The sequence below is a fragment of the Monopterus albus genome, unplaced genomic scaffold (genome assembly GCF_001952655.1).
Source record: "Monopterus albus unplaced genomic scaffold, M_albus_1.0 scaffold4.1, whole genome shotgun sequence".
Lineage (NCBI taxonomy): Eukaryota > Metazoa > Chordata > Actinopteri > Synbranchiformes > Synbranchidae > Monopterus > Monopterus albus.
This window is the reverse complement of record NW_018127884.1, coordinates 5,088,829-5,100,926: the sequence shown is the minus strand read 5'-3', so window position 1 is coordinate 5,100,926 and position 12,098 is coordinate 5,088,829. Positions and strand designations below refer to the sequence as shown.

Genomic DNA, 12,098 nt, shown 5'->3' with positions numbered 1-12,098 from the left:
AACCCTATATGCATTACTTGTTTGCTGAGTGTACAAATAGGAACAGCAGCTCCTTTTTGTCAGTGCTGTAGTCCAGGTATTTTTCATAGCTCTTTATTAAGTCCATTGCATGCTTTAATGGCTTAATGTTTATGTGTTCTTGGTATATCACATTTAAACCACAAGCTTTGATAATCTCTCTGCATAATATTAGGATTCACCCCATAATTTGGTGAAGTAGATGGGCTCTATATTTGCATTCTAAACATGCAATTTCTTGCCTCATCAGGTAATGTAATTCCACACTTCATTAGGACTGTGAAGTTTATCATTTGTCATCAAAGCCAAGCTGTCAATAAATGATTAAGTTTCACATGAGGAAAATTTAATATTTTGGCTCAAGCAAAACTCAATGCAGTGTACATTTTAATTGCAGTTAGTAAGATTTTGTTTTTGTTTGATTTTCAGGCTGTTTTTGTAGCAGTTTTCTGCTACAGCGACAGGCACTGTCATTAGAGAATTGCTTAAACTTAATTAATTTTGCTGTTTATTTCATAAAAGAAAGCCAACTTCTAAAGTAAAAGAGTTCAAATAATATCTTGATGGTCTGGTTGAAAGCAAAAAGTCTTAGGGGGATATGCCACTGCTGACTTTGTTATATGCTGCAGGTGTTCTGCTATCAAGTGCCACTTAAACACGGCAATATGGTTGTAAATAACTGATTATTCTTTTGATTATGAAATATCAGAAAACAGCCCACTCTAGCATGATATCCTCAAGTGTCCTGTTTGGGTAGAATAACAATCCACAACTAAAATATGTTCAATTTAATCTGATTGTATATAAATAAAAGCAAACAGACACATTGCGGCAAAAGACCTACAGTATAGGGCAGAATAATTGTTGATTAGCCTAATTTCATGTTGAGCAACTTATCAGTTAATCATCCAATTGTTCCAGCCTTAAATGTCATATCACTCATGTTCACAGCTTCCTACTTGCTGGTGCACTTTAAAACTTGTAGATCAGCAGCAACAGCATATGCCAGTAAAAAGAGCATTGACCATTTATACATCATTTATACATTTGTCAGTTACATGTTATATATATATTAGGAATGGTGACAGTGCTGTATTTGTTATCATGGACAGTTTTAAAGTAATTTGCACAGCCTCCTTTTATATAGGCCATTTCATATCACAATCAGATCTCCCTGGGGATGAGGTACATACTGGTGTTTGCTTTTCTTTCAGCGTGTCTATGGTGAAAAAAGATGATTTGCGCTGTCTACTTGTATTTTGTCATATTTTACATTCCTACTTCTGACTACATACCGATCCTCTGTAGAGATGGAAAAATGTGGTAATGCTGTAATTCTGAGACCTAAGTTAATAAAAACGAGAGTAAGCAAGCTACTCTTGGTTTTTCTAGTAAATTTTAGAATTTCATGTTAGAACAGCTGATGTACCTAGACTGATAACTTAGCCTTAATGGAAGGTATTTTAGGTGCACACTTGGCAGGGTTACTAATCACCCACCACTACTGGGATTTTATTTCTAGCAGTTTGGTCATGCAACAAAAACACTTGTTCACATGTTCACAAGTTGCAAGCCAGGAAAGGATCATGTCCTTGTTACTGCAATAGTAGGTTTTGAGTAGTGTTTGGCTGGGGCAACTCTTTTTTTCACTAGAATTTACTATTTACAAGATTTTTTAAAAACTTAACAGTAGGGACAGAGGTACAGGGTGTTACTGTACTGATTAGGATTCAAATCCAGTAGTTCTTGGGTGCACTGGGCCCAAGTCTGATCATTTCTAGGTTAATTTTCTGCCATTCAAGCCCTCAGTTTAGGTTTGTGCTTACATGCAAGTTCCAGTGTAAATGCTTAGATTTATTAAGTTATAAAACAGAAACAAGTCAATACTTTTTGTGTTTGACCTGTTGACTGACCTAAACTTGGTGTTCTAGAGCCTGCAGATAGACAGCCCCAGGCTTGTGTGTCTGTGAGTGACCCTTGTTAAGGTCTGACTTCTTACCCTGACTTGACCCTTATATCCCATTTCCTTTACACCAGCGATCTGGGCCAAAGGGCCAGGCAGCTCTGCCTCAGAGACACATGAGGTCCTCCTCCTCCTCCAGTCACTTCAGGTCCCCAGTGATACACTCATCACATGCCTCTGTCTTCCACAAATGAGCTGTGATTGAGGTGATTGGAATTTCCAGAGGCTGTCACAATCGTTTTGATTGGAAAAGAGACAGAAGATAATGGGTGACAGGCTAGTTATGAGAGCCCTGTCTGGGCTAAAATAATGCATCAGAGTGAAGAGGTTAAAGATACCGCTTCCTTGTTAATAATTAATTGCTGTGCGTGTGGTGGATCTACTTCGTCGCTCCCAGTCATCACTTCAAAATTGCTTTACATTTAATTTGGTTTTAGAGGCTGTTTTTCAAGCTGGGTAAACTGTGTTTAAAGTTAATATGAGCTCAGACAAAAAAAGCAGTTTGGTCATATAGCACTGATTAAAAAAGTGAGAAGTTAGACCAGGGGGATGCAAAGATTCAGTGAAGTATAGACTTAACATTTTTAAGCTAACCTAAGCATGATGTCTTCAATACTGGTAAAATAAGACCCTCTTAAAATATTTGGTTAATTACTTAATACCTTTAGAAAACTGGAATTAGTGAATGTGTTTTTCTAGTATTTATAAACATTAAACATTTCGAAGCAGTACTGTTCTTTTGGTATACTGAATGCTTCTGAACAAATGTTCAGTAGTATTCATACAAGTTGTTTTGCACTGTATGATTGTAAATGGGTAGAGTTTTGGACTCTCGGTTGGTCAAGAGTTGCAGTGGTGGTGGTGCAAGGTCACCTATGCTGTTGCCAGAAAATCTAGTATTGATTGAGCTCTAATTATTAGGAATGATGGTAAACTAGGTCATGAAAGAATGATAGACTGTACAGCTTGGTAATTGTCTAGTTGAATAGTCTTTTTTAAGGTTTGGCATGAGTAACTAGTAACCAGTATCTAAAGCCCCTTTTCCATCACCTGGCACCAGCTCAACTCAACTCAACTCTACTCGCTTTTGGTATCGGGTGCTTGGTTTTCCATTTGGTTTTCTCAGTGTAGCTGGTTGTCATAGTGACACCGCATTACACTGCCGTGACATCATCAGCAACCAACACAGTAACAATGGAGGACATAGAAGGTACACTGTTCTTGATACTCTGTATGTGGCTGTTTTTAGTTAGTACAGTAACTACAGTAAAGTAACGGTTAGAGTTAAATAATGTTGATTTTAAAAAAATCGCTAGTCTGCAATGTTTACAAGTCACCGTTTGGTATCGCTTCTGCTTACTTCAAACCTCAATAGAGGTGATACCAAGAATAGTACCAGGTACCAGGTACTATCCCCAGCATTTGGCTAATGGAAACACAAATAACGCGAGTCAAGTCGAGTCAAGTTGAGCCGGTACCAGGTGTTGGAAAAGGGGCTTAATGTAAGTGATGGTCACTGCCACAATTTTCCACAAATGTGTTGTTTTTAAACACTATACTTTAAGAAATCTCTGCATTCATCTGTGGTAATAACAATATTGGGAAAAATCTGTGATCTCTCTGTTAAGCAATCTAAATAAGAGAAATGCAGTTATTTGTCAACTAAGAATTTTTTGTCATGGCAGCATGAGAAATTTGAGAGAGATAATGACTACCCTCTCCTCATGTTTCTAGATGAGAGAGGGAGATGTTACAGAACTGAACATGAAGATGGTGTCCCATCAGACTACCAGGGAGAGGCACGTGCCTGTAAAACGCCTTGAGAGTGATGCTGAAATCATGGTATGGAGACCTTCTATACAATATTTCACTACTACTTTGCTATAATACGGTGGTCACCAGTGAAGAAGTTGCATGCTCGCTGGTGACATCCAATCAGGCCTGTGACAGACTGGTGACCTGTCCAGGGTGTACCCTGCCTCTCACCCAATGTCAGCTGGGATTGGCTCCAGCACCCCCTTGACCCTCTTCAGGATAAGTGGTAAGATAATGGAGAATGGATGGATGCTGACATCCATAATACACACTGTCTGCGCTAGAAGAGGATCAAACTTCACTTTGCTTCACCCCCTCCCCCTTCAGTGGGGAATTTGACTGCCCCTTTTGCCAAATTCAAAGCAGCCAGTGCTCAGCCTTGCATGCACACAGATAACGATCAATTTAATTAGACCTGAGATTGAACGAACTGCAGCAGCAACTTAATCATTTGTAACTTGATTAGAAATACTATATTCTGCAGCTCTAGAGAGGAAAAAAAGCTTTCAGGTCTTTCAGAGAGCTTGAAATTAGGATGTACTTCAGAAGTGAAGCTAAATCATAATGTTTTTTTGTAATCCAAAATAATCCTAGTCTTAAACACAAGGGAAATCCCCTGCAGTGAGCAGTTCTAGATTACAAATGTATTATTGTTTTTTTTTTTTCTCCTTCTTCTTTTCTATCCCCGTAGGAAATTTATCAGTTTGGAAAGAAATTGGGTCAAGGTAGTTTTGGAGTTGTATATGAAGCCACCCATATTGAGACACAGACGAAATGGGCGATTAAGGAGGTTTGCAGACCAGCAGTGAGTGCATTTGACATCCCTCAGGGAAGCCTGTTTTTAATAATAAATACATAATAATAGATTAATAAATAAAAATAAAAAGTTGCACAAAAGTCTTTCATTGATTTGAGAGAAACAAATGGACACAACCATGCTGAAACTCCATCAGCCTTAATTTGAATTTCTGTCACTTAAGGCAGGAAGTTCAGAAGTCAAGATGCTGAGTCGTGAAATAAGAATCCTCAAACGAGTAGACCATGCTAACATTATACATCTTAAAGAAGTCTACAAGACTGCTAAGGTGAGCATTGCTGTCAGTAATTATTACTCAACAGTACTTGATTCTATGGTTAGTGCATTTTCTCTGCTTGTTTCTAGATGGTTTATTTGGTTACTGAGCTGTGCATTGGAGGTGAACTGAAGCAGCTGCTGCGGAAAAAAAGTTTTTTTACAGAGGATGAGACAAGGCACGTCATCTGTGGCTTAGCTGATGCTGTTGTCTACCTTCACAAAAGAGGTAATTCTACAGACTTACATTTTAGGTTCATTGTTAACAGTAGCTGAAAATGTTGTTGCTGTGTTGTAGATGTGTACATGTACTGTCTTCCCTGTACCCTGAAATCACTGATCAGGGTGTTCACAGGTATGCCAACATCCAGCTGTTACAACAAAAATGAAACTTATAACTAGAAGTTAAGTAAAATAACACTATTAAGCTTGGTAAGTTACTTCACATATTTAATATTCTTACCCTAATTACTCTATAATACGGAAGTAGTAGTATGTTTTAGTGTAGAATATTTTATATTTTTAAATTAAGTACACAGTTAGGAATTAGGCTAACACCTAAGGCTTGGTTCAAATTTCTTCAGTTACGTTGTAATAGTGCTATAGAGCCATTATTATACTCAAATTGTCTTGCCCTCAGTGATGTGATACTCTTTGCCATTATAACTTCCAGTTGTTATAGAAGCATGGCTCATTTTGATAAAAGCAGTAACAAACCACTGCCAGGAAAATAAAACACATGTAATAAACACTTTAATTAAATCTATGTGTTTTATTTGGAAATTATGTTTCCCCTTTTAATGGTGAAAGGTGTAGTTACAGGTGGTGGCAGTATTGGGTATAATACATCATTATTATACTGTATGTGGCTAATGACTAAGTTACAATAAGCTAGGGAGCACTACTGATTAAAAGGTGCTGTTTTACATGGAAAGTCCCCCTGTGCTAGTTTTTTTCACCTCTGTAGCGACTTATGATACTAATGAGAAAACGCTGGATTTGAATTAGGTAACCAGAACCTTTTTGTCAAATGACAAGTCATGAGTGTCCCTCACCTTAAAGGTAGGGTTGGCGACTCTTTTCAGAAGCATTTGTTAAATTTCTTGAAATTCCCTTTTAATCCCGATAGCAATGAATACATTAAATGTACTAACAACATAAAGAAAAAAAAAAACAGTCATCTATGGCAGCAGAATGGCTAGAAAAAGCCTGACTGATATTTTTTCTTGGCCCTAGCCTGTCAGCCTACTTCCTAGTTATGCGCACTCTGCCCCTGCACTCATTGCACAAGCTAAGAGCCTCCCACAAGTCATTGCAGTTGCAAGCAGATGTGTTATTGCTCTGTTTTTATAGCTACTGTAAAGCTAGTGAGCTATGACAGAGAAGGCGAGAAGGTACACACAGCAGCTTTCAGTTGCAAATGGAGAACGTATTCGAGAAAGTTACAACTAAAAAGAAGTTGGGTAGTGCAAGAATTAAAACCAGAAATAATATTGGTGTGGCTTTCGAACGATGGCGACAATCGAGAGGACAAAAGGGGCTGAAAAGTGATGCCACGGTGGCTGTATTTCTGCTGGACACATAATTATTAGTTTTGATTTGTTTGGGGGGTGTTTGTTATTTTCCTGGAATCTGTAAATAGTCAGGTGGTGGATGTTAGTCAAGCTCACATGAACGTGCAACTGCCTGTAGATTATGACCATTCAAGGAAATCCTTAAATTATCATGCAATACTTAATTTGGTTAGAAAAAAATGTCTTGTGAGTGAGAATTTGCGAGACTTGTATAAATTGAGTTGCTTTTGCATAGAAGTACTAGAACATACATACACCTCATTTTTTGAGCTTTGATGACTAAGATGACAAGTCACCATTTCAACATTATAGATAAGTCAGAAAACAAGGAAAAGCATGACATGGGCTCTTTAATTAGATGAAGGAAACAATTTTTTCATGTTCATTTTATACACCAGTTAGAACTTACCTTTCACACGCCGTCAACACTGTTGCATTGTATAATTGGTTGGGTGCTTCAAACAGTGCACTGTAAAGGACTGCCCAAGGCAAATTATATTTTTCCTCCTGCCTTCTCTTACTCCACCAAGTTTTGTTAACAAGGTCCTTGATCCTGGCCCACTGTAAACAAGGTAAGCAGATCACTGTGTAAGTGTGTGCAAAACATAGTTTGTTCTGGTGGCTGACATTAGCTAATCAAGTTGCACTTAATTATGATTTTGGACCTTGCTCTTTTTTTCTTCACCACTCCCATTCTTGTTTTATTTTGTAAGACAAGAAACCAAAAATACAGTATGCTAAGGGTAAAAAAACATCTTTATTTTCAGCAGATTTAGGCGGTTTTTGTGTGTGTGTGTGTGTCAGATGACTCTTCAAAACATAGCCATATCCCATTGGTCAATTCTGTGAAGATGCTTAGTTAGTTAGTATTTATTAATCCCCTGTGGGGACATTTCTCCTTTGTTTTTCTGATCTTAACTATTTATGAGCGATGGACAGCACTGTGCATCTCTTGAAAACCAACTGCTGCTATGAGGCCAGTGCCTCAGTCAAGGGCAGGAAATGAGAGAAAACAAACTTAACAGAGGGTGATGCTCATTTAAAGATGGTTTTATCTTTAAAGACCTTAGCAAGAACCTAAAATACTAGGACATAAGAAGAGAATATATCTGTGTGGCAAATTTCAGTTTCAAATTATAATAATTTGAGTATTGCGTGATTATGCGGTAATTACTTGGGAGTATTGCGTGATTATGCGTTAATTATTTGGTTTATATTAAAGCTACTCTAGGTATTTTTCTTTGCAGCCGCTAGAGGGTGCAGTATGACTCAAAACAAACTGACACCATAAGGTGCTCCCTACTGCGTCATGCTTCCATGACGACAAACTGTAAAATTCAGCCTCCAGTCCAAAACTAGCATTAGGTGACAAATTAGCAAATTTGGTAATCCACTAAAATTCAGTTTACTGCTAATGTCACACAAAGCAGTAATACACCAATCTTGAGTTACCATCCATTCATTATCTATACCTCTTATTCCTGGATAGGGTCGCAGGGGTGCTGAAGCCAATCCCAGCTGACATTGGGCGAGAGGCAGGGTACACCCTGGACAGGTCACCAGTCTATCACAGGGTTGGCATGTAGACAAACAACCACACACACTCATACTCACACTCACTCCTAGGGTCAATGTAGAGCCACCATAAGCTGCATGTCTCTGGACTGTAGGAGGAAACTGGAGTACCCGTAGAGAACCCATGCAGGCACAGGGAGAACATGCAAGCTCCGCACAGAAAGGCCCCGGGTTGGCCCGGGCTCGAACCCAGAACCTTCTTGCTGTGAGGTGACAGTGCTAACCACCGTTGTTACTAAAACATTAGACAGAAGAACACAGGCTTTTTGGAGTTGTTTCTGACCACCTAACGAATGTATATCCAACATTCACATATCTGTCTGTGTGGTGCAACCTAAAAGTTTCATCACTATGAGTGAACCCCTCTTCACCCATTTGATCCACTGTTACTATAAACATATTGAGAAAAAGCTGATAACAAAAACTAATGTGTAAATATAACTGTCACGTGTATAGTAAATAAAATTGTTACGTCTGTGTACAAGTTTTTCTCCTGAATCTTACAGACATAGTGCATCGGGACCTGAAACTTGAGAACATTCTCATCAAAAATTCTCCGGATGAGGATGGTGATGACAGGATTAATATCAAGGTAAAATGGTGACACACATGGTGAAACTTTCCATCACAGCTTCTTATCCATTCTCTGTTGGACTGAGTACAAGTCTCTGATGGGCACATTTCCTTGTACTGTATCTCCTCTATATTTAGTAAAGGCTTTAAATACTACCTCATTATGACAGACTCCCCCTCGTCTTCCCTTATAGCACACCTTTACAGAGAGAGATTCAGTTGTATTTTTGAACAAATTGCCAGCTGAGCACAGCATGTGCTGTGCGTTGATAACGAGCCAGACAAAGCAGGTTCCTGGTGTGTAAGCTAAAACAAGGCTAGGGCACAGCATGAATGTCTCTGCCTCTCTGTTTTTCATTTTGTCTCACACACACATTCACAAATGCCCCATACTTAACATGGTGTAAAAAAGTGTTGTCAAGGCACAGCATAAAATGCTTTCATTTCACAGGAGTTGATTTTCTCTTCTGGATTTTTTTCTACTTTTTTTTCCTCTTTCAACAATATGTGGACCCTTTCAGCCTTAACAGCTATATAGCTAGTCATGTAAATCACCAAGGATCATTGTTCTCAAATTCTAGCCTTGTTTTCTTGACAAGGGCACCTTAAACAATGAATGTTATATTGGTTATGTACTGTGAGCACACTATAACCATGTTTATTTGTATAGTCTTTTTTCTTAAGTGGTATTCTCTACCTAGGTGACAGACTTTGGACTATCGGTGGAGACAGGTGGCGTGGGGATTGGGAACATGATGACAGAAGCCTGTGGGACTCTCCTCTATATGGGTATGACACCTGTATCTGATATAGTATCCCAAATAGGTCAAATAGATGACTGCATGGATAGAGATTTAAGTTTGAATGAGTGGCGTAGCAGCGTGCCTTGCAAAAAAGAAGACTGCTACCTGATGTTAACATGTTTTCATTTTGTATTATATTTTATTTTGTATTTTATTTTATTTCATTTTATTAATTTACTGTGGACCCCTATTAGGGTCCAAATAAAGTTTAATGAGACTTGGCTTTTGAAACATTGTTCAGCAGCACCATTAATACATAGTTAAAACTAGTTTTAACTATGTATTAATGCTCAAACTTTCCATATGTCAGACAGACACACTGTACATTTGTGTATACATGTGAATTTCAGCACCTGAAATGATGAGTGGTCGTGGCTATAGCCAGTGGTGTGATGTCTGGAGCATAGGTGTTATTATGTATATGTTGTAAGTAGATACACACTTGCACAATAAATAAATATACTTTATACATACATGTACGTGCATACTGTGAATACATGTGTCTGAGCTGTGTCCCCTGCAGACTGTGTGGGGAGCCTCCGTTTGTGACCAAAACAAAGGAAAATCTGCTTGAGGAGATTATGAACAAAGGGGTTACATTTACTCAACCCATCTGGGCCACAGTCAGTGATGCAGGTGACACTTAATGTCCACTGTTATGCTTAAATAAATGTAATCCTGAAAAAAAAAAGAAAACCAAGAAATTGTGATATAGATCTTGTATATGTGCTGTTTTCAACAGCTTGAGTTTGTCTCAACAGCAAAAAATCTGTTGACTTGCCTTCTGAAGAAGGACCCTGCCTACCGCATGTCTGCTAATCAGCTATTAGAAAACCCCTGGATTACAGTAAGGCAGTCATTCTCCAGTTGCATTCATAAACTTTACCACATGACTTGCGCATAAGAAGCTCTTATGAGGTGCTTTGTCCAACAGGGTGACACTAATGGGGCTGCTATACCGCCTAATGTGCTGGAGATGATGCGTGACCACTTGGAAGAGGAAGAGAGTAAGACAGTAATGAAGATTTAACTTAATATAGATAACTTAATCCAGGTCATGATTTGATCATTTGAACATTGTGTGAGCGATATTATATGACACAGTGTTCTGGTGTATGAAAAAATGGATTAAGTGGAGGTGAAATATCTTCTGTGTCAAATTTCTTCAAAGTTTGTATTTTCTTTAACTAATGGTTGGATTAATTTCAGCAATGAGTTCTAACTGGTACCATAGGTGTCCAGATACAGTTCTGGTCAAAAATATCAGTACCCCTGCATTTCTGTCAGATAACGTGTCACTTATTTGTCAGTGTTTCCTGTTTATGCATTGTCCTGGCCTCCTGAACTGTCTTGTGTTAAGGTGTTTTCCCTGTTCAAAACTCGGCTTCATGTAGCACCCCCCTTGGTGGTTGTCGTTAGGATAATGTTAGGATTCAGGTTAGGGGAAACACATCATGTGTCGTTTAAACAAGAGATTCTTCTCTGAGTAGTAGTAGTAAAAGGCCCATTTAGACCAGTGTTCAAACTGTTCATATGGCAAGTAACACAACAGACTCATTTTTTTAAGACCAGCGCTAAAGTCAGTCAAACTGAACAGTCAAGGTGCACTAACATATTTATCTCTATGTCTATATCTATATCTATCTATTTATATATAGATAGATATAGTTTTAGATAATATGATGATCATACAGTGGAGAGTACTGAGGAATTGAGAAGCATAGGCAGGATGGAGGGAAAGACATTAACCACATGAGGTTAATTGACATTGATGCTATTTAAAATTTTCTACAATAGTATCACAGACTCTGGAGGACATGCCTCTCACCTCTTCTGGGGACACCTTGGACCCACCCCTGGTCCCCAAGGCAGCTTCAGCAAAAGCAGACAGCAACTGCAGAAGCCCTGCTAAGCTCAGCTGTGAGAGAGAAAGGACCTTTTCTACTCCTTCCACATCCACCAATGTGGTACTGTATGTGTTCTCTTATTCAGGATTCTAAATTCATATGACTCCCAAATAACTTAAAAGATGTCAAGTCTCTGCTTGTATATTTAAGTACTATAGGTGCTTAATGTTCTGTCCATTACATCTGCTTATGCATCACTTACCTAATGTGGTAATTATCTTGTTTTGAGTGAAGACTTTTCCATTCAGTAGCAACTCAGCACTTACAGCAAAACTGTTTTTACAAAGTCAGTGGAGTTTTTGGCCATTATTCTTAATGGTTATGATAATTTTTCAGCTAACAACTAACAGAGCTATCAGGGGTGAGCAACATCATTTACATCTCCATCATATTAGAAGAAAACTGCTAGAATTACTCCCTCGTGGTTGTATGCCTCGCCTCACCAGTCAGGTTTACAGTCATGTTTGTCCAGGCTCATATAATATATGTAGTGAAGACTCTTAAAGAATTGTATTTTGTCTAAATGGAGGTTATCGCTGTATTGACATATACAGTATGATTCTGAAGAATAATTTCCAGTGAGAAACATGCTGTCTTCACTTAGAGACTATTTTTACAGAGGAGTGTACAGAGTGAGCTTTGTCACAGTGTTCTTGAATCCAAGTGGATGTTTGTGCCAAATTTGAATAAATTTGATTCCTGAGATATTGTGTTCACGAGAACAGGACGAACGTAAGGTAACAGTGACCACTGACCACCAAACTCTAATGAGTTCATCTTTGAGTTCAAGTGCAAGTG

The 12,098-nt window shown here is 38.4% G+C and overlaps 1 protein-coding gene across 5 annotated transcripts in view; it reads left to right on the top strand.

The window, feature by feature from the left end:
* Nucleotides 1-12,098, top strand: part of stk33 (serine/threonine kinase 33) — a 14,966-nt gene that overhangs the window by 1,181 nt on the left and 1,687 nt on the right. Inside the window, exons 2-12 of one of the 5 annotated variants that reach the window (XM_020610141.1) lie at nt 3,716-3,823; nt 4,488-4,601; nt 4,777-4,881; nt 4,959-5,097; nt 8,524-8,609; nt 9,292-9,379; nt 9,744-9,819; nt 9,902-10,029; nt 10,155-10,240; nt 10,328-10,400; nt 11,191-11,360. In XM_020610141.1, coding sequence (XP_020465797.1) covers nt 3,716-3,823; nt 4,488-4,601; nt 4,777-4,881; nt 4,959-5,097; nt 8,524-8,609; nt 9,292-9,379; nt 9,744-9,819; nt 9,902-10,029; nt 10,155-10,240; nt 10,328-10,400; nt 11,191-11,360 — 1,173 coding nt within the window. Of the gene's footprint in view, nt 1-3,715; nt 3,824-4,487; nt 4,602-4,776; nt 4,882-4,958; nt 5,098-8,523; nt 8,610-9,291; nt 9,380-9,743; nt 9,820-9,901; nt 10,030-10,154; nt 10,241-10,327; nt 10,409-11,190; nt 11,366-12,098 lie in introns of all 5 variants that reach the window. The other 4 variants (XM_020610148.1, XM_020610156.1, XM_020610166.1 and 1 more) reach the window with 4 other exon arrangements.